Genomic DNA, 27828 nt, shown 5'->3' with positions numbered 1-27828 from the left:
CCTGTCAAATAGATGAGCCCTAGACACAGCAAGCGCTCGACAGGAGAGCATCTCCCTCACGGAGTCGGCTCTCGGTTAATGCACGATGGTAGGGAAGAGCGGCCCGCCTTCCCCGATGGCTGAGTGAGTGAGGATGCGACTCCCCAGCTCCATATTTGTTTCGGTGTCTCTGTTCACGGCTGAGACCACGGCAGCCCTCTACCTCAGCTCCACATACCGCTCCGACGGCGACCAGATCTGGCAAGGGCTCACCCTCCTCTTCACCCTAGTAACGTCGGTGCTCGTGCAGCTGACGCTCACCTTCATTCACCGGGACCTTAGCAGGGACCGACCGCTTGTTCTGCTGCTTCACATCCTGCAGCTCGGACCCATCGTGAGGTAAGTAGCCGGTGGAAGAGGGGAGAGAGCCGTGCTCTCCTACAGTTTCCCGTTATTTATGTGCGCTCTACCATCACCACACCGAGCCACCTCCAGATCCGTAGCATCATGCAGTTGTAACTAGGCTAGTCCACCACTGCTGATCTCTAAAGCTGCTTGGCAAAGATTGTACAATATATCGCCTTGAATGAAAATGTTTGGTAGACAATGACCAAACCGTGGCTGAAATGAGTGACAACGTCTTGGGTGATTCAATGTTGTTTCAATACAATGGAGATTTAAATTCCCCCAACTGTCGGGGGAATGCTCAATGTGTAACCTCATAAGAATATTATAGCCTGACGATGGAGAATCGGAGCTCAACGTGTCAGTCTTGCTGTCTTTGTTGTCGTGGCCCTTTTGTCTCTTGCTACAGGCCACAACACACACTGCGCCGTGCGCAGTAGGGCCTGCAGAGCCAGGGGCGGATTTAGTCATTTGGATGCCCCAGGCAGAGCCCAGGTTTTACAACCTGGAGTCAGGGGCAGAGATAACATTGTAACCGTTTATCTGGGACACCTGAAATAGTATGATATGTTAAGTTTAGTATGGCATGTATTAAGTTGTGAATGTCCATCATCCATTTTGTATGATATATTATGATCACAATATGACAAATTGCAATTCCTACAATATGTTACAAATTGCAATTCCTACAATATGTTACAAATTGCAATTCCTACAATATGTTACGAATTTGCTAAATGTATAATATCTTACGAATTCCACTGTTAGCATGCTAATGTTAGCATAGATAGGTGGCTAATGTTAACTCGGCTAGGGGTTAAGGTTAGGGTTAATGTCAGCAGAGGCTCCTTAGAGGAGGAAAGGGAGGACAATCCTACTCAGTGAATTTCCTAAAAATAAAAATAGTGAAACATTAAAAAGTTAGCCTTTTTAGATAAAACTATACTAAATATATTAATGTCACCAAACTGATTAAAACACACTGTTTTGGAATGAAGGTCTACTGTAGCCCCAACAGCACTCTTTGGGGTTGCACCATGGTGTAGCCAGAGGACAAGCTATTTTCCATCCGCCTCAGGGTACATTGACTTTAATACAAAACCTATTGAACCCCATCCATAGACTTACACAGTAATTATTAAGACTTACGGAGGATGTCCTCCAACCTACAGGAGCTCTTGCAGCATGAACTGACATGTTGTCCACCTGTAACGGCTCTCGTTGGACCAAAGCGCAGCGTGGAAAGTGTTCATGATATTTAATTTCAAGAAACACTCAAACAAAAATAACAAATCCTAAAAAAACAAAAGCGAAAAGTTCCGTTAGGCACAGACGCTAAACAGAAACCTCATAAGAATATTATACCCAAAGGTGCGGACTCCGGCTGCAAACCTGAACCTATAGGGGAGGGTCCGGGTAGGCATCTACTCTCGGTGGGGGCTCCGGTGCGGAACGCAGACCCCGCTCCGCTTTAGGCTCCCCCCACTTCGATGGCGCCTCCGGTGCAGGGATCATCGTCGCTGCAAGCTCTTGACTGGGGACCGTCGCTGGAGGCTCCGGACTAGGGACCGACTGGGGACCGTTGCTGTAGGCTCCGGACTGGGGACCGTCGCCGGAGGCTCCGGACTGGGGACCGTCGCTGGAGGCTTCGTACGTGGAGTCGGAACAGGTTTCACCGGACTGAGGAAACTTACTGGAAGCCTGGTACGTTGAGCTGCCACAACGCGTCCTGGCTGGATACCCACTTTAGCTCGGTGAGTGTGGAGAGCTGGCACAGGACGCACTGGGCTAAGAAGGCGCACTGGAGGGATAGTGCATATAGCTGGCGCAGGATATACTGGGCCATGGAGGCGCACTGGAGGTCTGGAGCGTAGAGCTGGCACAACACGTCCTAGCTGAATACCCCCTGTAGCACGGCACGTGCGGGGAGCAGGCACAGGCCGCACTGGGTTGTGCTGGCGAACTAGGGATACCGTGCGTAGAGCTGGCGCAGGATATCCTGGGTCGAAGAGACGCACCGGAGACCAGGAGCGCTGAGCAAGCACAATCCATCCTGACTGAATGCCCACTCTAGCACGACAACTGCGGGGAGCTTGCACAGAGCGCGCCGGTGCGCATCCACAGCCCGGTCGAAGGCACGGTGCGCAGAACCGGAAAACTTGGCACTTGAACCGTGACCAACTCCTCACTGTATTTACAGGGAGTTGGTTCTCGTTCACCCCTTAGTTCCGCTCGTTCCACTCGTCAACCTGTGTGCCCCCCCAACATTTCTTTGGGGCTGCCTCTCGAGCTTCCGTCATTGAGCTAACTCTTCGTATAGTCGCCGTTCCACTCTCGCTGCCTCCATCTGCTCCCTTGGACGGCGATACTCCCCAGCCCGTGTCCAGGGTCCTTCCCCCTCCAGGATTTCCTCCCATGTCCAGTTCTCCTGGCCACGCTGCTTGGTCCTTTTTTGGTGGGGTGTTCTGTAACAGCTGTCATCGGTGGAAGGAAGAGTGGACCAAAGCGCAGCGTGGAAAGTGTTCATGATATTTATTTTCAAGAAACACTCAAACAAAAATATCAAATCCCCCAAAAACAAAAGCGAACAGTTCCGTCAGGCACAGACACTAAACAGAAAATAACACCCCACAAAACCCAAACGGAAAATCACAACTTATATATGATCCCCAATCAGAGACAACAATAGACAGCTGCCTCTGATTGGGAACCACACTCGAAATAGAAAACATAGATTTTCCCACCCGAGTCACACCCTGACCTAACCAAACATAGAGAATAAATAAGGATCTCTAAGGTCAGGGCATGACACCACCCAATCAAAGGATCAGAGAATGAATCTAGTAAAAAAAAAGCTACAGCTACCTAGCACTGCAGTGCATAAAATTTGGTGAGTAGAGAAAGACGATAGTTGAACTGTTTTGAATAAATTCATTTATAAAAAAATTAAGGAGAAGCAGCAGAGAGAGAGCTATATTTAGTTATTTTTTTACTTTCACTTCCACTTCCATAACTAGCTAATGTAGCTCGCTAATTTAGCCTACTCAAACACCCAGGTCAAAAAAAGAGAAATGCTATTTATATTAGCAGGCTATCCAACACCGGAACTCTTCCAAGTTAAGGTAAACTTTCGGTTTTATTAATGTATTGCCACTGGGGCCCGCCGGTGAAACTGCTAAACTGCTTGCTTTACACTGTACTGCGTGATTGTAGCGGGTTTACTAACGCATTAGGTCTAGTAGCTATGTTGACTATGACGTTGGCTAATATGGTGACATTGACAACGATGTAGGCTGTGTGCAGTGGTTAGCGGTTATGGTATGAAGGTTTGGCTTGAATAGTTTTTTTTGCCTGGTCACAGAGAGCTGTTGTGTTGTCCACTGAATTCCACAAGCGAAGGGAAAATGTGAGAGTAGGAGAGCAGGTAGATGCGAGAAGGAATAACACAACGAGCAAAGTGATGTTGCTGTTTGAATGTGGCTGCTATGAAAGTGAACTGTGTGTGCGGGTGATCAGGGGTGTACTCATTCCGCTGATTCTGTTGAAAACGTTTCTTAAACAGAACGAAACGAGGATAAACCTATCTGAATTTGTCCAATAGAAACGCTTGTTTGCAACTGTTTGGACTAATGATTATACCCTAGATCAGCTAGATGCAGGCAAGAGTGGGCAAGGCAATATTGAATGTGTCACTGTCTGTCACCTTGGTTACTCCAATTGTCTCTCGACCTGTGCAACTACGTTATAAACTTTCATTCTTAGGCTAGGATGTAGCAACCTCGTGATGGGTAAAGGGAAAATTATCATGTAGTAGCCTAAACCTATCGATGTTACATTGAGCTGGGCGAATGGAATATGAATGAGGGGGGTGGCCTTGAGTGGAGCATGGGGGGGCCTTTTAAATTATTCCCAGCTCACAAGACCCCTTGATGATGTGAGGTCTGAGGCAATTGCCTATTCTGCCTTATGGTAAGTCCGCCACTGTGCAGACCTGATCAATAGGCCTAGTCCCATGATCAATATAGCACACCGCAAACCACTGCAGCACCGCATGAACAACACACCAACCACTTTGGCTGCATAAGGAGCCTTGATTTAAAGACCCTGGAATGCGACCGACCATTGACCACTCATTACTCTAATCAAATGCCCTAAATAACACATAGGCCTATCAATATACAGTCAATTCATTATGGAGGCCCTAACTGAAAATATATCAAATTTGTCCTTGCTATAGCTGCCTGAGCAATAATCCACAGTGCAGGCCTATTGTGAGATATGAACTTGTGTTTGGTTTATATGTCGATTGTCCATGACAGCAGCTCAGTATTCCCATGACTGGTGTTGAATCAGAGGTAATATAACACCCATAGCCATAATCTTCTCCTGCTGAGTCTCTGTTGCTTAATGATTTTCTTGACCTCCCATGGCACTGCTGTCTTTGTGTGGGAGGGCAAACCTCCAAGAATGCCTTGACAGTTCTGTCCTACTGGATAAAAAGGTATACCCAAACGCGCTTCAGGCCAGCTTAAATGAAAAAGGGGGATCAGGTGCTCGACCAAGGGACTTGAAAATCCAAAGAACATTCCTTCAACTGGTGACTATCCGGGAGAATAAAGAGGATCACTGTTTCTGTGTAAATCTGATAGATTTATTGACAAGACAAACAGTTCTGTCCTACTGTCATGGTCCTGACCAATAAATAACTAACCTGGTATAGCAGTGACTATGCAGTATGTATCCCTGAATAACCCCCATATGTATATAGCCCATATACACCCCATAATAGGCCAGGCCCTACCTTGTCCCAGACACTTAGTTATCAGTTATCAGTAAGCCCAGTACTGGCCTGGCCATCTGCCCTTCATGGCCAGACTCAGTAGGAATTTATACTAATCCCATCTCTAGAGAGACACACTGACCACAGTTCTTGCTACTGGATGGATGCACCAAATAATCACAGACACGCACAGTTTTGGAATCTGCAAACCAGAGGACTACAGAAAACACCCACCCAATAGCTACAGAAAACACCCACCCAATAGCTACAGAATACACCCACCCAATAGCTACAGAATACACCCACCCAATAGCTACAGAATACACCCACGGCGTTGCAGCCTTCTGCAATGGAATATGCAAATAGTAGAATCCTTGGGTATTACCCTTGGACTCAAGGTGCTCAGTTGATTTGAGTTTCACTGACCAGGGCCGTAACAACATATGAGGACACCGAGGTCCGGACCTTAGTAGTTTTGTCTAATTTGAAGGGGAAAAAAGAATACAAATATAAATGTTATACACAATAAAGAAAATCATTTACGAATCAACATAAATATTGCTCCCAGCGCTGATCAAAGCTCAGAAAGCTTATTTTCTTGATCTGACTGAGTTCTAATCACACAGGTCTGCCTCTTTGCGAATGAGTGGAATCATGAACAGTGGTTTGTTTTTTATGTTCGCCTGCTTCCGCCTGATTTGCCTTTTTAGCAGCACATTCATCACTTTCAAACGGCTTACTCCGCCCTTTGACGGCACAGGCCAAGGGCCTGAGACGTGAAACAAACCACCCCATCTCGGAGCCGACTCAAGTAGGCAACTAGAGACGCTGCTGACATTGTGTTTGCGAGATGCTGGACAAAAGGCCGTCCTGCGACTCATGCCGTGTCAACAGACATCCCCCCCAAACAAACAAAAACCGACTCTCTGAGAATGCACAAGTGATGAATAGCCACTTTTAAATATGTCAGTCAGTCAGGGGCCAGTTGCCAGCAGATACTTCTATTGCAATAATGTTGAAGGGCTCTGGCTAGTATTACTTAGCCAGCTAAGCCACTACATCACTGATATAGTGATTTGAGGCAATGTCTTAAGTAGTTGAACATGTTATTACTCCAACCTCGTTTTAATTTTTGTAAAAAAAACACTTTATCAAATCAAATCATTTTTGATTTGTCACATGCACCGAATACAACCTTACAGTGAAATGCTTGCTTACAAGCCCTTAACCAACAATGCAGTTAAGAAAATACATTTTAAAAAGTAAGTGATAAGAATAACAAATAATTAAAGGGCAGCAGTAAATAACAATAGCGGGGCTATATACAGGGGGTACCCGTACATAGTCAATGTGTGGGGGCACCGGTGTCGAGGTAATTGAGGTACATGTAGGTAGAGTTATTAAAATGGCTATGCATAGATAATAACAGAGAGTAGCAGCAGCGTTCCAGAGGGGGGAGGCAAGGCAAATAGTCTGGGTAGCCATTTGATTAGATCTTCAGGAGTCTTATGGCTTGGGGGTAGAAGCTGTTTAGAAGCCTCTTGGACCTAGACTTGGTTCTCCGGTACCGCTTTCCGTGCGGTAGCAGGGAGAACAGTCTGTGATTAGGGTGGCTGGAGTCTTTGACCATTTTTAGGGCCTTCCTCTGACACCGCCTGGTATAGAGGTCCTGGATGGCAGGAAGCTTGGCCCAGTGATGTACTGGGCCGTACTCACTACCCTCTGCAGTGACTTGCGGTCGGAAGCCGAGCAGTTGCCATACCAGGCAGTGATGCAACCAGTCAGGATGCTCTCAATGGTGCAGCTGTATATTCTTTTGAGTATCTGAGGACCCATGCCAAATCTTTTCAGTCTCCTGAGGGGGAATAAGAACAAATTCTTATTTACAATGACAGCCTACCCCGGCCAAACCATAACCTGGACGACTCTGGGCCAATTGTGCGCCGCCTTACGGGATTCCCAATCACGTCAGGTTGTGATACAGCCTGGAATCAAACCAGGGTCTGTAGTGACGCCTCCAGCACTGAGATGCAGTGCCTTAGACCGCTGCGCCACTTGGGAGCCCCTATCTATAACAGTGGACACTCACTGACACTATGGCTAGCCTGTGGGTATGTGTGATGTTGTGTTTCCTAGTTGAACAGATAGATGGATATGTGATGTCATACATCACTCAAAGCTGATGGGGTGTTGTTGAATAATGCTTGGCAGTAACGGCCTCTGGATATATGGCATGTATCTCTTGAGTCTAAAATGTAATAATGTGTCTAAAAGCATGTATCTCTGACTCACGCCCTTGCTCCTCCATTGCACAGGCAGCTCTAAGAATAGCACATGTTGCTGCTTCCTGGTTCTTATCTGTGATAACACAAGTGGAGAAGGCAGGGTATCAGTCTGCACAGAAGCAGGAGGCCACATCCTGAAAACATACAGCATACACTAGACTGTGAAGTGAGGCCAAATGACCAAAATGTACATATTTCTGCTTCTGGAATGTTTGGAGATGTTTAATTGAATAGTTTTAATTACATTTATTTGAAAGGGGCAGTACACAGGAAACAAGTGCCACCATGTGCCAGATTTAGACAAGAGGGCAATTCCCATCGACTCCCTGGGCAGGTGGTTAAAGCATCTAAATAGCTTTGTTGCTGTCTTTCTCCATTAACATGATTGAGTTACCCATTGTGACTTATTCATTTATATTTTATTCACTCTCACCCTAGCTGCTCCAGTTCCATTACAAGTCTGTGATCACATTCCTACTGTTGTAATTATGTTCTAAAGCCAGCCCCTTGCCTGCAGTCTCTAGTTACCACACACACACACACACACACACACACACACACACACACACACACACACACACACACACTAATTCATCATACAGGTCTAATTGGAAATGCTATGCGACGCTGGGACACTAAATCCCTTAATTGCAATTTCAATATTGCTTCACCATCAAGGTAGCTAAATGACGGACTGTATGTTGTATGTAGGGCCCAAAGATGTTTCTTCCCATGTGACCTGAACTATTCTGAGATCTATAGCCTCAGGCCCAGTGTCCTTGTCAGGGCATATGGTCAAGTAAAATCCCTGGGCCTAGACTACTACTGTATAGCATACTGATACGTGTGGGCTCTGATATTTAGCAAGTGTGTTGCTAAAGCTGTTAGGATTAGGATAGGGTTAGCAGTAGAGTTAGCAGTTAGCAGCGCAGCCTTTTAGCTGATGCATACTATTACCACTTTGCGTGTCACTGGGAGGCTGTTTAGCCTGATAAACAGCCTGTCCCTCACTGGCCCTGTGACCGTAAAGCTCCCTGCCTCGTCTTTTATTGGCACCGTGGACCAGAGCTGCTTTACCCAGACAGAGTGAATGAGTTATACTGCCCTGGCCCTGGCCCACAGCCCAGTCACACACCCGCCACCCGGGCCTTTAGTCTTTAGCCGCATTGGAAGATGACTGCCTCGAGTCTACTGCTCTACTGAGAAGCCTGGGTAGGTCATGTTGACTAATGTGTGGAGCTGCAACTGGTCAACTCACGGATAGAGTTTGGGGTGTTACTAATGGACATAGTCGATCCAGCTGGCTGTTGATAGTAGTGTTTATGTTGATAGTGTTGCAGGTGGTGTTTATGTTGATAGTGTTGCAGGTGGTGTTTATGTTGATAGTGTTGCAGGTAATGTTTATGTTGATAGTGTTGCAGGTGGTGTTTATGTTGATAGTGTTGCAGGTGGTGTTTATGTTGATAGTGTAGTAGGTGGTGTTTATGATGATAGTGATGCAGGTGGTGTTTATGATGATAGTGATGCAGGTTGTGTTTATGATGATAGTGTTGCAGGTGGTGTTTATGTTGATAGTGTTGCAGGTAATGTTTATGTTGATTGTGTTGCAGGTGGTGTTTATGTTGATAGTGTTGCAGGTGGTGTTTATGTTGATATTCAAAATGTATTATTTTATTATTATTTAATTTATTCAAATTAAATTGTATTTGTCACATACACATGGTTAGCAGATATTAATGCGAGTGTAGTGGAATGCTTATGCTTTTAGTTTCTGGCAGTGCAGTAATATCTAACAGGTAATCTAACAAACCCCAACAACTACCTAATGCACACAAATCTAAAGGGGTGAATGAGAATATGTACATATAAATATATGGATGAGTGATGGCCGAGCGGCATAGGCAAGGTGCAATAGATGGTATAAAATACAGTATATACATGTGATATGTGTAATGTAAGATATGTAAACATTAATTGGCATTATTATTATTATTATTATTATAGAGTGGCATTGTACAAAGTGACTAGTGACTAGTCCATTTATTAAAGTGGCCAGTGACTGGGTATCAATGTGGGCAGCAGCCTCTCTGAGTTAGTGATTGCTGTTTAGCAGTCTGATGGCCTTGAGATAGAAGATGTTTTTCAGTCTCTCGGTCCCAACTTTGATGCACCTGTACTGACCTCGCCTTCTGGATGGTAGCAGTGTGAACAGGCAGTGGCTCGGGTGGTTGTTGTCCTTGATGATATTTTTGGCCTTCCTGTGACATCGGGTGCTGTATGTGTCATGGAGAGCAGGTAGTTTGCCCCCGGTAATGTGTTGTGCAGACTGCACTACCCTCTGGATAGTGTTGAGAGTCAGTGAAGTGGAGAAGTTGTTTCCTACCTTCACCACCTGGGAGGCCCGTCGAAAGTCCAGGACCCAATTGCACAGGGTGGGGTTGAGACCCAGAGCCTCCAGCTTAATGATGAGCTTGGAAGGGTACTATGGTGTTGAATGTTGAGCTGTAGTCAATGAACAGCATTCTTACATAGGTATTATTTTTGTCCAGATGGGATAGGGCAGTGTGCAGTGTGATGGCAATTGTGTCGTCTGTGGACCTTTTGGGGTGGTATGCAAACTGAAGTGTGTCTAGGGTGGCCGGTAAGGTGGAGTTGATATGATCCTTGACTGGTCTCTCAAAGCACTTCATGATGACAGAAGTGAGTGGAATCGGGCGGTAGTCATTTAGTTCAGTTTACTTTGCCTTCTTGGGTACAGGAACAATGGTAGCCATCTTGAAGCATGTGGGGACAACAGACTGGGATAGGGAGCGATTGAATATGTCCGTAAACACACCAGCCAGCTGATCTGCGCATGCTCTGAGGATACAGCTATGGATGCCGTCTGGGCCAGCAGCCTTGCGAGGGTGAACACGTTTAAATGTTTTACTCACGTCAGCCACAGAGAAGGCAAGGGCAGGGCGCAGTCTTTGTTAGCGGGCCATGACAGTGGCACTGTATTATCCTCAAAGCGGGCAAAGAAGGTGTTTAGTTTGTCTGGAAGCATGACGTCGGTGTCCGTGACGTGGCTGGTTTTCTTTTTGTAGTCCATGATTTCCTGTAGACCCTGCCACATATGTCTTGTGTCTGAGCTGTTAAATTGCGACTCCACCTTGTTCCTGTACTGGCATTTCACTTGTTTGATTGCCTTGCGGAGGGAATAACTACATTGTTTATATTCAGTCATGTTCCCAGACCTCTTTCCAAAGCAAGATGGCTTTGCATGCATCGCGAAAGTTAGAGTAGCAGTGGTCGAGGATATAACTCATGCACGTAGCACAATCAATATGCTGGTAGAATTTAGGTAGGCTTGTTCTCAAATTTGCTTTGTTAAAATCCCAGGCTATAATAAATGCAGCCTCAGGATATATGGTTTCCAGTTTGCATATAGTTCAGTGAAGTTCCTTGAGGGCCGCCGTGGTTTCTGCTTGAGGGGGAATGTACACAGCTGTACATAACTGACAAGAATTCTCTTGGTAGGTAAAATGGCCGGCATTTGATTGTAAGGAATTCTAGGTTGGGTGAGCAGAAGGACTTGAGTTCCTGTATGTTGTTATGATTACACCATGAGTCGTTAATCATAAAGCATACACCTCCACCCTTCCTCTTCCCAGAGAGGTGATAATCTCTGTCGGCACAATGCATGGAGAAGCCTGGTGGCTGAACTGATTCCGACAACATCCAGAGAGAGCCATGTTTCCATGAAGAGCCATGTTTCCGTCTCTCTGGAAGGCAACCCTTGCTCGAATTTTGTCTACCTTGTTGTCAAGAGACTGAACATTGGCTAGTAGTATACTCGGGAGCGGTGGGCAATGTGCATGTTTATGGAGCCTGACCAGGTGGCCGCTTCGTCTGCCCCTTCTGCGGCGCTGTTGTTTTGAGTCGACTACTGGAATTAGATCCATTGTCCTGGGTGGTGGTCTGAACATAGGATCCACTTCGAGAAAGTCGTATTCCTGGTCGTAATATTGGTAAGTTGATGTTGCTCTTATATCCAATATTTCTTCCCGGCTGTTTGTAATAAGACTTAAGATTTCCTGGCATAACAATGTAAGAAATAACACATAAAAAAGTTTCCTAAGAACTCGATGCGAGGTGAACATCTCTGTCGGCGCCATCTTGTGAATAGTGTTGCAGGTGGTGTTTATGTCAAATCAAATCAAATCAAATCAAATTTTATTTGTCACATACACATGGTTAGCAGATGTTAATGCGAGTGTAGCGAAATGCTTGTGCTTCTAGTTCCGACAATGCAGTAATAACGAGCAAGTAATCTAACTAACAATTCCAAAAAAAACTACTGTCATACACCGTGTAAGGGGATAAAGAATATGTACATAAGGATATATGAATGAGTGATGGTACAGAGCAGCATAGGCAAGATACAGTAGATGATATCGAGTACAGTATATACATATGAGATAAGTATGTAAACCAAGTGGCATAGTTAAAGTGGCTAGTGATACATGTATTACATAAGGATGCAGTCGATGATATAGAGTACAGTATCAACGTATGCATATGAGATGAACAATGTAGGGTAAGTAACATTATATAAGGTAGCATTGTTTAAAGTGGCTAGTGATATATTTACATCATTTCCCATCAATTCCCATGATTAAAGTGGCTGGAGTAGAGTCAGTGTCATTGACAGTGTGTTGGCAGTAGCCACTCAATGTTAGTGGTGGCTGTTTAACAGTCTGATGGCCTTGAGATAGAAGCTGTTTTTCAGTCTCTCGGTCCCAGCTTTGATGCACCTGTACTGACCTCGCCTTCTGGATGGCAGCGGGGTGAACAGGCAGTGGCTCGGGTGGTTGATGTCCTTGATGATCTTTATGGCCTTCCTGTAGCATCGGGTGGTGTAGGTGTCCTGGAGGGCAGGTAGTTTGCCCCCGGTGATGCGTTGTGCAGACCTCACTACCCTCTGGAGAGCCTTACGGTTGAGGGCGGTGCAGTTGCCATACCAGGCGGTGATACAGCCCGCCAGGATGCTCTCGATTGTGCATCTGTAGAAGTTTGTGAGTGCTTTTGGTGACAAGCCAAATTTCTTCAGCCTCCTGATAGTGATGTAGGTGTTGTTTATGTTGATAGTGTTGCAGGTGGTGTTTATGTTGATAGTGTTGCAGGTGGTGTTTATGTTGATAGTGATGTAGGTGTTGTTTATGTTGATAGTGATGCAGGTGGTGTTTATGTTGATAGTGATGCAGGTGGTATTTATGTTGATAGTGTTGCAGGTGGTGTTTTTGTTGATAGTGATTCAGGTGGTGTTTATGTTGATAGTGTTGCAGGTGGTGTTTATGTTGATAGTGTTGCAGGTGGTGTTTTTGTTGATAGTGTAGCAGACTGTGTTTATGTTGATAGTGTAGCAGGTGGTGTTTATGATGATAGTGATGCAGGTGGTGTTTATGTTGATAGTGTTGCAGGTGGTGTTTAAGTTGATAGTGTAGCAGACTGTGTTTATGTTGATAGTGTAGCAGGTGGTGTTTATGATGATAGTGATGCAGGTGGTGTTTATGTTGATAGTGTTGCAGGTGGTGTTTATGTTGATAGTATTGCAGGTGGTGTTTATGATGATAGTGTTGAATGTGGTGTTTATGTTGAAAGTGATGATAGAGATGTGCGTTATTCTAGTAGTGCCATATGTGTGATGATGCTGTTGGTAAGGGAGCTCCGTATCAATGGCAGTTCATTGATGTTTGTTTTTGTTTCTATTGTTGTATGTTATCATCAATGGATTCTAGAGGCTGTATTTTCCAGCAATTGCAGGATTTGTATTTATTTTTATTTATTTCACCTTTATTTAACCAGGTAGGCTAGTTGAGAACAAGTTCTCATTTGCAACTGCAACCTGGCCAATATAAAGCAACGCAGTTCGACACATACAACAACACAGAGTTACACATGGATTAAACAAACATACAATCAATAATACAGTAGAAATATATATATACAGCATGTGCAAATGAGGTAGGATAAGATATGTAAGGCAATAAATAGGCCATGGTGGCGAAGTAATTACAATATAGCAATTAAACACTGGAATGGTAGAATGTGCAGAAGATGAATGTACAAGTAGAGATACTGGGGTGCAAAGGAGCAAGATAAATAAATAAATACAGTATGGGGATGAGGTAGATTGGATTGGCTATTTACAGATGAGCTATGTATGAATTGGTGCAGAGATCTGTGAGCTGCTCTGACAGCTGGTGCATAAAGCTAGTGAGGGAGGCAAGAGTCTCCATCTTTAGTGATTTTTGCAGTTCGTTCCAGTCATTGGCAGCAGAGAACTGGAAGGAGAGGCGACCAAAAGGAAGAATTGGCTTTGGGGGTGACCAGTGAGATATACCTGCTGGAGCGTGTGCTATGGGTGGGTGCTGCTATGGTGACCAGTGAGCTGAGATAAGGCGGGGCTTTACCTAGCAGAGACTTGTAGATGACCTGGAGCCAGTGGGTTTGGCGACGAGTATGAAGCGAGGGCCAGCCAACGAGAGCGTACAGGTCACAGTGGTGGGTAGTATATGGGGCTTTGGTGACAAAACGGATGGCACTGTGATAGACTGCATCCAATTTGCTGAGTAGAGTGTTGGAGGCTATTTTGTAAATGACATTGCCGAAGTCGAGGATCGGTAGAATGGTCAGTTTTAGGGTATGTTTTAGGGTTTGAGGGTATGTTTGGCAGCATGAGCAGCATGAGTGAAGGAGACTTTGTTGCGAAATAGGAAGCCAATTCTAAATAGAATTTTGGATTGGAGATGTTTAATGTGAATCTGGAAGGAGAGTTTACAGTCTAACCAGACACCTACATATTTGTAGTTGTCCACATATTCTAAGTCAGAACCGTCCAGTGTAGTGATGCTGGACGGGCGGGCAGGTGCGGGCAGCGATCGTTTGAAGAGCATGCATTTAGTTTTACTTGCATTTAAGAGCAGTTGGAGGCCACGGAAGGAGAGTTGTATGGCATTGAAGATCATCTGGAGGTTAGTTAACACAGTGTCCAAAGACGGGCCAGAGGTATACAGAATGGTGTCATCTGCGGAGAGGTGGATCAAAGAATCATCAGCAGCGAGAGCGATCATTGATGTATACAGAGAAGAGAGTCGGCCCGAGAATTGAACCCTGTGTCACCCCCATAGAGACTGCCAGAGGTTAGGACAACTGAACTCCGTCTGAGAAGTAGTTGGTGAACCAAGCGAGGCAGTCATTTGAGAAACCAAGGCTGTTGAGTCTGCCAATAAGAATGTTGTGATTGACAGAGTTGAAAGCCTTGGCCAGGTCGATGAATACGGCTGCACAGTAATGTCTCTTATCGATGGTGGTTATGATATCGTTTAGGACCTTGAGCGTGTCTGAGGTGCACCCATGACCAGCTCTGAAACCAGATTGCATAGTGGAGAAGGTACGGTGTGATTCGAAATGGTCGGTAATCTGTTTGTTAACTAACTAAGGATAAGATATTGTGTGAAAATACAGAAAAGTTCTTGCACACTGTTAAGAGTTTGAGACACTCCCATGGGTTTGGTATCCACAGCATTGTTCATAATGTCTTCCACATCTTCCCTCATTATTTTAGTATTTATGTGCTGCTGTAGGTGTCTGGAGGCGTTCTGTATCTACGGCAGTGTGGGCCGGGTAGAGGAGCCGTATGTCAGCATCACGCGGAAGCGCCAGATGCCCAGGGGGGGCCAGTCTGAGGAGGTGGAGAGACAGGTGGGGCAGGCAGAGGGCAAGCTGTTCACCCACCGTGCCGCCTTCGCCCGCACCTCTGTCATCCAGGCCTTCCTGGGCTCCGCCCCCCAGCTCACCCTGCAACTCTACATTTGTGTCCTGCAACAGGGGGTGTCCATCGGCAGAGGTGAGTGGTGTGTGTGTGACTGTGTGTGTTTGTGTGTGTGTGAGGTGAAGAAGTGTGACTTATAGTTGTTTAAATTTTCAGTGTCTGTATATGTTTGTGTTTCTATGCATGTGCGTGTGTGTGTGTGTGTGCGTGTATGTTTTCTCTCTGTTTGATCACACTTGAGTCATCTTGAGTTCCATGCATTGAGGGACAGAGGCCCCCAGCTTTCTCAGTATGTAGGAACCTCTTTGAGCCTGCACATGAACATAGTTGAGTTATATCTGCTGGTTACCCCCTATAGAGGCTCACTACAGAGACACAGTTCTTCCCCAAAATCCCTCCAGGCCGGTCCACCCCCCTCAGAGCAGTTTCACTATGGCGTGGGCTGATTAGCTAAGTGCCACGTTGGAAATAAGCGGATGGTGTTTTCATGACTCAAAGTGGTATTACGCAACACTCTCTAGCACTCTGCTATCAAGGTATTTTATTTAGATCACAGTCTTCAAACTCACTGTTTTCATCCACCATCTGAATCATGATTATGCATAATATAGCAACTAGTATCACAGACACATTTGAGTTATGTCACACAGTCTGCTAATACTTCCCTGTTTTATTTTCTGTTATTGAGAATGTCATTCCAGACTGAAGAAGTGCTTTGCTGTGTGAGACTGAGTGTGACCAGAGGAAAAGCTTCAAGCTGTTTCGGTGGTCAGGCAGAATCTGACAGTTCTATGCTATCAAAACAAAAGTGTGATGTGTTGACGACGTGAACTATGGCACTTGATATTGCAAATGCTAATCTGTAAATTGATCCAGTGGATCTTGTTTCTATTGTAATGTGTGTACACATTCAAATTTCTCTCAGCCTATCACACAATGTTATGCAAATTAGTTGCTGTATGTGATGATGCTGGGGGGGGGGTGCTGAGGAGTAGTGTGTTTTGGAGAGGCGCTTGTGTGCGTCAGGTTAGTGTTGGGGTGCACAGTGTTCATCCAAATAAATTACAACTTGATTATTTCATGGAAAATCATCGTCCTAGACTGTTTATGCTAGTTAATAACCTACCTGTACGTTTCGGTGGCCTTACAGAGTCGTTACAAATTGGTGGCAGCGGATTTTGGGATTAACAAATCAATTAGCTAACAGCAACTCACTCGTTTGGCTAACATTAGCTTGCTATCTGCGTGGGAAAATGGAGGGAGAAGTCAAACAACCCGGGAACAACAATCGACAGATGGTGGTAGATCAGCCAGGTGCAATGGACAGGCAGATTGACTGGCTGGCGTTCATGCCAGAATCGTTTGAGTGGAAAGAATGGACTGCTTGGATTGAACCGTTTGAGTGGAAAGAATGGACTGCTTGGATTGAACCGTTTGAGTGGAAAGAATGGACTGCTTGGATTGAACCGTTTGAGTGGAAAGAATGGACTGCTTGGATTGAACCGTTTGAGTGGAAAGAATGGACTGCTTGGATTGAACCGTTTGAGTGGAAAGAATGGACTGCTTGGATTGAACCGTTTGAGTGGAAAGAATGGACTGCTTGGATTGAACCGTTTGAGTGGAAAGAATGGACTGCTTGGATTGAACCGTTTGGACTGCTTGGATTGAACCGCTTGAGTGGAAAGAATGGAAAGAATGGACTGCTTGGATTGAACCGTTTGAGTGGAAAGAATGGACTGCTTGGATTGAACCGTTTGAGTGGAAAGAATGGACTGCTTGGATTGAACCGTTTGAGTGGAAAGAATGGACTGCTTGGATTGAACCGTTTGAGTGGAAAGAATGGACTGCTTGGATTGAACCGTTTGAGTGGAAAGAATGGACTGCTTGGATTGAACCGTTTGAGTGGAAAGAATGGACTGCTTGGATTGAACCGTTTGAGTGGAAAGAATGGACTGCTTGGATTGAACCGTTTGAGTGGAAAGAATGGACTGCTTAGATTGAACCGTTTGAGTGGAAAGAATGGACTGCTTGGATTGAACCGTTTGAGTGGAAAGAATGGACTGCTTAGATTGAACCGTTTGAGTGGAAAGAATGGACTGCTTGGATTGAACCGTTTGACGTGGAAAGAATGGACTGCTTGTGGAAAGAATGGACTGCTTGGATTGAACCGTTTGAGTGGAAAGAATGGACTGCTTAGATTGAACCGTTTGAGTGGAAAGAATGGACTGCTTGGATTGAACCGTTTGAGTGGAAAGAATGGACTGCTTGGATTGAACCGTTTGAGTGGAAAGAATGGACTGCTTGGATTGAACCATTTGAGTGGAAAGAATGTACTGCTTAGATTGAACCGTTTGAGTGGAAAGAATGGACTGCTTAGATTGAACCGTTTGAGTTAGATCGTTTGAACTTTCCCATGCTTTCACTGAGGGAAATTTGCATTTTGAGCATACTGACTGGAATCTTACCTTTTTTTCAGGACAGGAAACTTAACGTGAGTGAGTGCATTCGTAAATTTGGCCATGATTTAAGCAGGCTAGCTTCAAGGGTTTACCCAGATTAGAGTGTGTGCGCACGTGATTCGCTTGCACGAGACCATTTTATTACACAGTGGTTGCAGTGATCTTCGTATTCACCTGCGCAAGGCAGTACCAGAAATATTGGAAAGGGAATTAGCATTGCTACAGAGCTTGATCAGATAAGACAGCTAGAATTGCTGGAAAACCAAGACACTGCACAATACAAAGTGAACATGTGTGGCACAAGGTCACTCTGCCTCCAGTTGGAGACAACATCAGAGTTCCAAAAGAGATGTTTGAGTCATTGTGTGAGAGCTTTGCACAGTGTGATCTGAGGTACAACATCTAGCAGAGAAGGAGCCACATTAGATGTGGAGGCATATTAGAGCAGATATCGTTTCCAGGGTCTTCTACAGCAGCAATGGGAGATCTAGGTTCCCCGGGAGTGACAGAGGACGACCTATGGCAGAGGTCTGCTGGATGAAAAAAGGTTGTCCTGACGTGGAAAAGGACAGCACAGCATCGGCTTAAACTACACTCACAGCTGACCAGTCCACAGCAAGTGTTGTGGGGAGTGGGGTTTACCTTGAGTGCAAAATGGCTGACTTCGAGTGTGAGGTCATGGTGGACTCGTGGGCCCAGGTTTCCATGGTACATGAACAGGTATAGAGAAATGCTACTGGAGGTAAGAGTGGTACATTGCAACCATACCACTGCACGGTTAAAGTAGCAAATGAACAGTTTCTCTCAGTACTGGGGAGCTGGTCCACAGTCATGAACATTGACGGTCTGAAACTGACCGGGGACTTTGTCGTTGTTAGTGACACAGACCAGTGTGCACTGATAGCGACAGACTTCCTGGTAAAATACGGGGCTGTACTTGATTTACAAAAGAAAACATGCAGTGTTTTGGGGAAGCGAGTGCAGAGTACACTGATTTTCAGGAGAGAGGCATGGAGAGTTTATAAAGTGATGACTGACACGATTATACACTCCAGAAGTTACATATAAGTTGAGGGTACAGTAAACAATGACAAAATTGAGGATCTTCTTGAGCCGTGTGCTGAAGTCACTGATACAAGTTGGCAGCTCAGTGAAGGGGAAAATGCCAGTGCGGGTGATGAATGTCACCCCTGATTCACAGTTACTGCGGGAGGGCACTGAACTGGGGTTTCTCTATCTAGGAGAAGGGTAGTGAAGACACTATCGTTGCTAGCCTACAGGATTCTAAACTGCCGCCGTACTCTCTCACCACAGCAAAGTGGGACATAGAACAGTTAATGCAAGAACTGGACATAGATTGCAGACAGCTAACTGAGGTGCAGCTGAAAGCTGTAAAGGAAAAGGTGCCACCGTCATAGGATGCCACCTTTCCAACAAGTCAGTTCATCAAATTTCTGCCCTGCTGAAGCTGCCCCAGTTAACTGTAATTGCTATTATTATGAAGTGGAAGTGTCTAGGAGCAACAACGGCTCAGCAGCAAAGTGGTAGGCCACACAATCTCACAGAACGGGACCGCCAACTGCTGAAGCTCGTAAAAATCACCTGTCCTCAGTTGCAACACCCACTACCAAGTTCCAAACTGCCCCTGGAAGCAACGTCAGCACAAGAACTGTTTGTCGGGAGCTTCATGAAATGGGTTTCCATGGCAGAGCGCCCGCACACAAGCCTAAGATCACCATGCGCAATACCAAACGTTGGCTGGAGTGGTGTAAAGCACTCCAGCATTGGACTCTGGAGCAATGGAAACGTGTTCTCTGGAGTGATGAGTCACGCTTCACCATCTGGCATTCCAACGGACGAATCTGAGTTTGGTGAATGCCAGGAGAATGCTACCTGCCTGAATGCAAAGTGCCAACTGTAAAGTTTGGTGGAGGAGGAATAATGGTCTGGGGCTGTTTTTCATGGTTCGGACAAGGCCCCTTAGTTCCAGTGAAGGAAAATCTTAAATCTACAGCATACAACAGCTGCCAACTCTGTTTCAGCATGACAATGCCTCCGTGCACAAAGCACAAAGCGAAGTCCATACAGAAATGGTTTGTCGTGATTGGTGTGGAAGAACTTAACTGGCCTGCAGAAGAGCCCTGACCTCAACCCCATCAAACACCTATGGGATGAATTGGAACGCCGACTGCAAGCCAGGCCTAATCGCCCTGTTGTGGCTGAATGGATGCAAGTCCCCACAGCAATGTTCCAACATCTAGAGGAAAGCTTTCCAAGAAGAGAGAAAGGGGAGGGGGGCAACTCAATATTAATGTCCATGATTTTGGAATGAGATGTTCGACGAGCAGGTGTCCACATACCTTTGGTCATGTAGCGTATGTGCGAGAGTGTAGCACTGGTGATTTTAAATTGGGCGGCACAAAACTAGTCCAGCATAATATTAACACATGGGACACCAGGCCTATCAAAATCAGGTTCCGTGTGAATTACAGAAGGTTAAACGAGAACACTGTAAAATATGCATATCCACTTCCTATGATAGATGAGGCCTTGAACGCTATTGCCGGTGCTCAGTAGTTTTCCACTTTAGACTTAGCCAGTGGGTACTGGGAAGTCGAGATGCACCCTTCAAGATGCACCCTGAGGGTCGTAGCTAAACTGCTTTTGTGACAAAGAGAGGGCTTTTCGAATTCCAGGTCATGGGGTTTTGGTTGACAAATTCTCCAAGCAGCTTCCAGCGTCGCACCGACCTGGTGTTGGCTGACTCACAGTGGACAATATCTCTGGTGTACTTAGACGACATCATAGTGTTTGGTTGTACATTCCAAGAGCATGTGAAGCGCTTATACGAGATTTTCAGTAGATTGGAACAGTCAGGATATAAGGTGAAACCATCTAAGTGCCATTTGTTCAGGTGACAGGTGAGCTACACATCATCTCGGCTGAGAGAGACAGTCAGGTCATGGCCTAGCCCCAAGTCACAGACAGAGACAGTCAGGTCATGGCCTAGCCCCAAGTCACAGACAGAGACAGTCAGGTCATGGCCTAGCCCCAAGTCACAGACAGAGACAGTCAGGTCATGGCCTAGCCCCAAGTCACAGACAGAGACAGTCAGGTCATGGCCTCAAGTCACAGACAGAGAGGTCAGGCCTAGCCCCAAGTCACAGACAGAGACAGGTCATGGCCTAGCCCCAAGTCACAGACAGAGACAGTCAGGTCATGGCTAGCCCCAAGTCACTGACAGAGACAGTCAGGTCATGGCCTAGCCCCAAGTCACTGACAGAGACAGTCAGGTCATGGCCTAGCCCCAAGTCACTGACAGAGACAGTCAGGTCATGAGACAGTCAGGTCATGGCATGGCCTAGCCCCAAGTCACAGACAGAGACAGTCAGGTCATGGCCTAGCCCTAAGTCACTGACAGAGACAGTCAGGTCATGGCCTAGCCCCGAGTCACTGACAGACAGAGACAGTCAGGTCATGGTCAGGTTATGGCCTAGCCCCAGTCACTGTCACTGACAGAGACAGTCAGGTCATGGCCTAGCCCCAAGTCACTGACAGAGACAGGTCAGGCCTCATGGCCAGGTTATGGCCTAGCCCCAAGTCACTGAGAGAGACAGTCACTGACAGAGACAGTCAGGTCATGGCCTAGCCCCAGCCCACTGAGAGAGACAAGTCACTGACAGAAGTCACTGACAGAGACAGTCAGGTCATGGCCTAGCCCCAAGTCACTGACAGAGGCTAGAAGCTTTTTAGGCCTGGCGTCATACTACAGGAGGTTCAGACCAGATTTTGCAGCTACGGCGGAGCCCTTGTACAGATTGACAGATAAGGGGAAAATGTTTGAGTGGCACGCAGCGTGTGAAGTGGCCTTTATTGAACTAAAGTCCAAGCTTACCACATCCCCCATATGTGCTTTCTCTGACCTAGATTTCATAATGGATACTGACACATGTGACACAGGCATAGGGGCAGTCCTCTCCCAGAAACATGAGGGTAGGGAGAGAGTAGTAGCATATGCCAGTCGGCCACTGTCAAAACAGGAGAGGATGTACTCCACTACCAAGAAGGAACTTCTTGCTGTGGTAGTGTTTCTTAAACATTTCAAACACTTTCTGCTGGGAAGGAAATGTCTACTGAGAACTGATCACAGCTCACTGAGGTGGCTGAGTACCTGAGGTACAGTTAGCTAGGTGCCTAGAGAAACTGGAGCTGTAGGACTATGATATTGTCCACAGGCCACTGCACAGTAATGCAGATTGTGTGTCATGCCGACACACAGACAGAGAGTGTAGACTCTCTGAGAGCCAATCTGAGAGTCATCGTAAACAAGCCTCAGGATGTCACTATTGAGCCTGCAGTCAGAGCTCAAATGACCCAGACAGCTCCCACAAATGCAGCTTTCCTGTTGGAAGCACAGGATAGAGACCTGGTGGTCTCCCAGTTAAAGACATGGAAAAAAGGTGGTAGAGCAGAGCTGGAATCTGAGCCAACGTTCAAGCGTTTCAAACAAGTGTGGGGGGCATTACATGTGAAGAATGGAATGTTATGCCTTTAGAGTTAAAACTATGAGACAGATGACACCATCTGGAGAGGGGTTGTTCCAGATGAGCTCGTACTGTACATGAGATACTTACCTTTATCCGCAATGATAGAACAGCAGGCCATTTAGGAGTTAATACGCTCACCAGTAAAATCAGAGCAAGATGTTATTGTCCAGGCTGGCAGAGAGCCATAAAGCCATGGTGTAAGGGCAGTGGGGAGCTGCATACAAATGACATGGTCCAGCCCCCAGAGCACCCAGGACAAGTTCTGTCACAGGTTGCTCTTTCCAGAGGATATCTATAGACTTAATGGGTTCATTTACAGACTGGATGAGGTAACAAGCCCATTATGGTAGTGTCAGATTGCTTTACTACAGTAGGTTTGTCAGAGGCATATGCCATACCCAATCAGGAAGCAGTAAGAGCGGACAAGAAACTGGTAGAGGAATTTGTGTTGAAGCTAGGTGTTCCTTGCTCAATCTATAGCGATCAGGGGCAACAAAAAAAAAATCATTTTTTTCACCCCAATTGGCTGTTACAGTCTGTCTTGTCCCATCACTGAAACTCCCGTATGGACTCGGGAGAGGCGAAGGCCAAGAGCTGTGCGTTCTCTGAAAGACAACCCCACACCATTGTGTCAGAGGAAACACTGTACAACTGGCAACCGTGTTAGCGTGAATGCGCCCATCACACCACAGGAGTCGCTAGAGCACAGTGGGACACAGACATCCCAGCCGGCCAAACCCTCCCCTAACACAGATGATGCTGGGCCAATTGTGCTTTGCCTCATGGGTCTCCCGGTCACAGCCGGCTGCGACACAGCCCGGTATCAAACCAGGATCTGTAGTAATGCAGCTAGCACTGCGATGCAGTGCCTTAGACCGCTGCACCACTCAGAAGGCCCAGTGTTTTAGAGAGATATACAATATTTTACAAATTAACAAACAAGACTACTAAGTACAACCCACAATCAGATGGTTTATGGGAAAGAAAACAGAACTCTGATCAACATGCTATAACTTTTAGTTGATGACAATCAGAGAAATTGGTAGGAGATTCTCCCATATGTGATGATGTCATACAGGAGTACTGTTCAATCTTCCACAGAGTTCACACCATACAAGGTGCTGCTCGGTAATGAAATGACTACCTGTTGATATGGTTATGGGAACACAACAAAATGAAGGGAAACAAATATGTTTCTCGGTATGTACAAAAGGTACAAGCGTATTTAAGCACTGTAAGGGCCACAGGTAAACAAAAGCAATACTTCGGTCTAAAGGTGACACCCCAGAGGTATGAGAAAAATGAGTATGTGTGGCTTAGAGCCTACCAGAGGAAAATGACTATGTGTGGCTTAGAGCCTACCAGAGGAAAATGGAGTTGTCACCTAAACTAAGAAAGAAAATCAAGTCAAACTGTCAGATGTACCATATGAAGTAGTACAGTGTAATGGACCTTATCATGCCGTGGTACTATACAACATGCTAAAACAACTGAAATGTGTCTTCTGCATTTCACCCAACCCCTCTGAATCAGAGAGGTGCAGGGAGCTGCCTTAATCAACATCCGGGAGCAGTTGTTGTTGGGTGTTAACTGCCTTGCTCATAGGAAGAACAGCACATTTTTCCACCTTGCCGGCTCAGAGATTCAAACCAGCAACCTTTTGTTTACTAGCCCAATACTCTTCACTGCTCGGCTCCCTGTCACCCTAGTGGTTAGAGCATTGGGCCAGTAACTGAAAGGTTGCTAGATCGAATCCCTGAGCTGACAAGGTAAAAATCTGACGTTCTGCCCCTGGACAAGGCCGTTAACACACTGGCCATCATTATAAATAAGAATTTGTTCTTAACTGACTTGCCTAGTTAAAAGAAGGTTAAATAAAAAAATATAGAGGCTGTTAATGTGTCAGCTGAAAAGTAACTCGACACTGTCAGGACCGAAAGCTCAGTCAAAGACACAGTGACTCATGTAAACACTGAAATGCCCTGTGAACCTGCAGGAGAAAGTGTTTTGTGAGATGGGTCAAGCACCTGAGTCAACAGAAGGTCACATGGGTCAGGGAGGTATCACTATTAGGAAGCCTGTTTGGCAGGAGGGCTTTGTGTTGAACACGGTTATTCAACACAGGGTGTGTTTTAGTCTGAGAAGGTTGAAATGTAATGTGTGTACACATTTGATTGTCTCTCAGCCTATTTCACAATGTTATGCAAATGCTGTATGTGATGATGCTGGGGGCATGCTGAGTCACAGTGAGTTTGGAGAGGTGCTTGTGTTCGTTGGGTTAGTGCTGGGGTGTACTGTGTTCATCCATATAAACAACAACTTCATTATTTCATGGGAAGTCGTGGTCCTAGACTGTTTATGCTAGTTAATAACAAACTATGTGTGAATTTTGGTGGCTTTACAGGCTGTTTACACTATGTACAGTTAGTGAATGAATGAACAGTCATATTAATTAAAAGCTCAGCCTCAAATGACAAAACAATATTGAATGGAATGGAATATTCTGAATGCGCTCTCTCTCTCTCTCTCTCTCTCTGTCTCTCTGTCTCTCTCTCTCTCTCTCAATTCTCAATTCTCAATTCAAGGGCTTTATTGGCATGGGAAACATGTGTTAACATTGCCAAAGCAAGTGAGGTAGATAATATATAAAGTGAATATATAAAGTGAAATAAACAATACAAATTAACAGTAAACATTACACATACAGAAGTTTCAAAACAATAAAGACATTACAAATGTCATATTATATATATACAGCGTTGTAACAATGTACAAATGGTTAAAGGACACAAGATAAAATAAATAAGCATAAATATGGGTTGTATTTACAATGGTGTTTGTTCTTCACTGGTTGCCCTTTTCTCGTGGCAACAGGTCACAAATCTTGCTGCTGTGATGGCACACTGGAAATTCACCCAGTAGATATGGGAGTTTTTCAAAATTGGATTTGTTTTCGAATTCTTTGTGGATCTGTGTAATCTGAGGGAAATATGTCTCTCTAATATGGTCATACATTGGTCAGGAGGTTAGGAAGTGCAGCTCAGTTTCCACCTAATTTTGTGGGCAGTGAGCACCTTTCTCAATAGCAAGGCTATGCTCACTGAGTCTGTACATAGTCAAAGCTTTCTTTAATTTTGGGTCAGTCACAGTGGTCAGGTATTCTGCCGCTGTGTACTCTCTGTTTAGGGCCAAATAGCATTCTAGTTTGCTCTGTTTTTTTGTTAATTCTTTCCAATGTGTCAAGTAATTATCTTTTTGTTTTCTCATGATTTGGTTGGGTCTAATTGTACTGCTGTCCTGGGGCTCTGTAGGGTGTGTTTGTGTTTGTGAACAGAGCCCCAGGACCAGCTTGCTTAGGGGACTCTTCTCCAGGTTCATCTCTCTGTAGGTGATGGCTTTGTTATGGAAGGTTTGGGAATCGCTTCCTTTTAGGTGTTATATAGAATTTAATTTCTCTCTCTCTCTCTGTCTCTCTCTCTCTTGGTCTCTCTCTCTCTCTGTCTCTCTCACTCCCAGGCACCCTCATGGTGATCTCCCTGCTGTCCATCGTATATGGTGCCCTGCGCTGCAACATTCTGGCCATCAAGATCAAGTATGACGACTATGAGGTGGACGTGCGTCCCGCCGCCTACCTCTGCATATTCCTGTGGCGCAGCTTCGAGATCGCCACGCGCGTCACCGTCCTGGTCCTCTTCAGCTCCGTACTGCAGCTCTGGATCCTCCCTGTGGTTCTGCTCAACTTCTTCCTCTTCTTCCTCTACCCGTGGGTGCTGTTTTGGCAGAGCCACTCGCCCTTCCCGGAGAACATCGAGAAGACGCTAACCCGGGTGGGCACCACCATCGTCCTCTGTCTCCTCACGTTCCTCTACGCAGGCATCAACATGTTCTGCTGGTCGGCGGTGCAGCTGAAGCTCAACGACCCAGACCTGATCAACAAGTCCCAGAACTGGTACCGAATGGCCGTGTACTACATGCTGAGGTTCGTGGAGAACGCCTCTCTGCTTCTGCTGTGGTACATCTACAAGACAGACTTCTATAGGTTCATCTGTGCTCCGTTGTTAGTGCTGCAGCTGCTGGTGGCCTACGCTATGGCCATCTTCTTCATGCTGGTGTTCTATCAGTTCTGCCACCCCTGTAGGAAGCTCTTCTCCTCCAATATGACCCAAGGCCTGTGGGACTGCTCCGCCCTGCTCTGTTTAGTCTGCTACGCTCCTGACAGGGACGCCATCAGGCCAATAGAGAAGGCTGGTCTGGACCCTCTGGCCCCTGACCCCACCCCCCACACAGAGACAGCCAATGACACGTCATATGATGTGGCCAATGACACGGCATACACCATGCCCAATGACACAATGACCTATGACATGCCCAATGACACGACTCATGAAGTGTTGAGCGAGATGAACGGCGACGTAAGCCACAGTCTGTCCAGCAACACTTAAAGAGCTGTGATTGGTTGTGTGTAGGGTAGGGCTGCACGATATGGGCAAAAACTCGAATTGTGATTTTTGGACCAAATATTGTGATTGTGATTTGACTTGCGATATAGATACAAAACCTTTGGCTGAACTGTTGGAATCGTTGAAATAGAATGATTTATATTAAGAAACAAAGTGGAAAGTAGCATTGGCCTTCTTTGGAACTGTTGACTGCATTTGACCTAACAGAACAGCATGCAAATGTATAGTGGGAAGCAGTCGCAATAGTAGAGGGAGAGGGATGACAAACAGAGGCAACTATAAAAACGGAAAATACACACAGCTTAGTCCCGTTTCAAAATATTGCATGCGATATGGATCTCTTGCGATATGGCTTTTGCAAATGTCAATATTGTGATTTGATGTGAATTCTATTAATTCTGCAGCCCTAGTATAGGGTCAGGAGTGTTCCTAAACTTGTGACTGAACCAGGAAGAGGCTTTCCTGTTCAGGTCATGTGGTCTGGAAATACTCCTGGTCCTAGTTATGTGCCATTCAAAGGAAGGTGGACACAGAGCAACATTTGCTGTACTGTCTCCTTCTGTAAGTGCCATATGAACCCCTCTGTCCTACCTGTCAGTTTACACTGAACTAGGGTTGCAAAATTCTGGGAACTTTTCAAAAATTCCCTGGTTTTCCAGGAATTCTGGTTGGAGGATTCCCCTATTTCCGGTTTATTCCCTCGTAATTCCAGGAATCTTCCAACCAGGATTTCTGGAAAACCAGGGAATTTTGGGAAAGTTACTTGAATTTTGCAACTCTACTCTGAGCCGTAATCTGAACTGTACACTGAACCGTACTCTGAACCGTAATCTGAACTATACTCTGAACCATACTCTGAACCGTACTCTGAACCGTACTGTGAACCATACACTGAACCGTAATCTGAACCATACACTGAACCATAATCTGAACCATAATCTGAACCGTAATCTGAACCATAATCTGAACAATACACTGAACCAGACACTGAACCATAATCTGAAACATACACTGAACCATACTCTGAACCATAGCCATAATCTGAACCGTAATCTGAACCATGATCTGAACAATACTCTGAACCCTATGATCTTAAC

At 45.6% G+C, this 27828-nt stretch overlaps 1 protein-coding gene across 1 annotated transcript; it reads left to right on the top strand.

Annotated features, from left to right (window-relative positions):
• Positions 1–27503, top strand: xk (X-linked Kx blood group (McLeod syndrome)). Its single transcript, XM_024409767.2, has 3 exons — positions 1–378; positions 15078–15340; positions 25788–27503. The coding sequence occupies exons 1-3, from the start codon at positions 134–136 to the stop codon at positions 26711–26713; spliced, it is 1434 nt and encodes a 477-aa protein (XP_024265535.1). The 5' UTR covers positions 1–133; the 3' UTR covers positions 26714–27503.
• The last annotated feature ends 325 nt before the right edge of the window (positions 27504–27828 follow it).

Source organism: Oncorhynchus tshawytscha, linkage group LG03 (assembly GCF_018296145.1).
Source record: "Oncorhynchus tshawytscha isolate Ot180627B linkage group LG03, Otsh_v2.0, whole genome shotgun sequence".
Lineage (NCBI taxonomy): Eukaryota > Metazoa > Chordata > Actinopteri > Salmoniformes > Salmonidae > Oncorhynchus > Oncorhynchus tshawytscha.
Note: the sequence above shows the minus strand (reverse complement) of the source record. Positions and strands in the feature narration are given on the sequence as shown.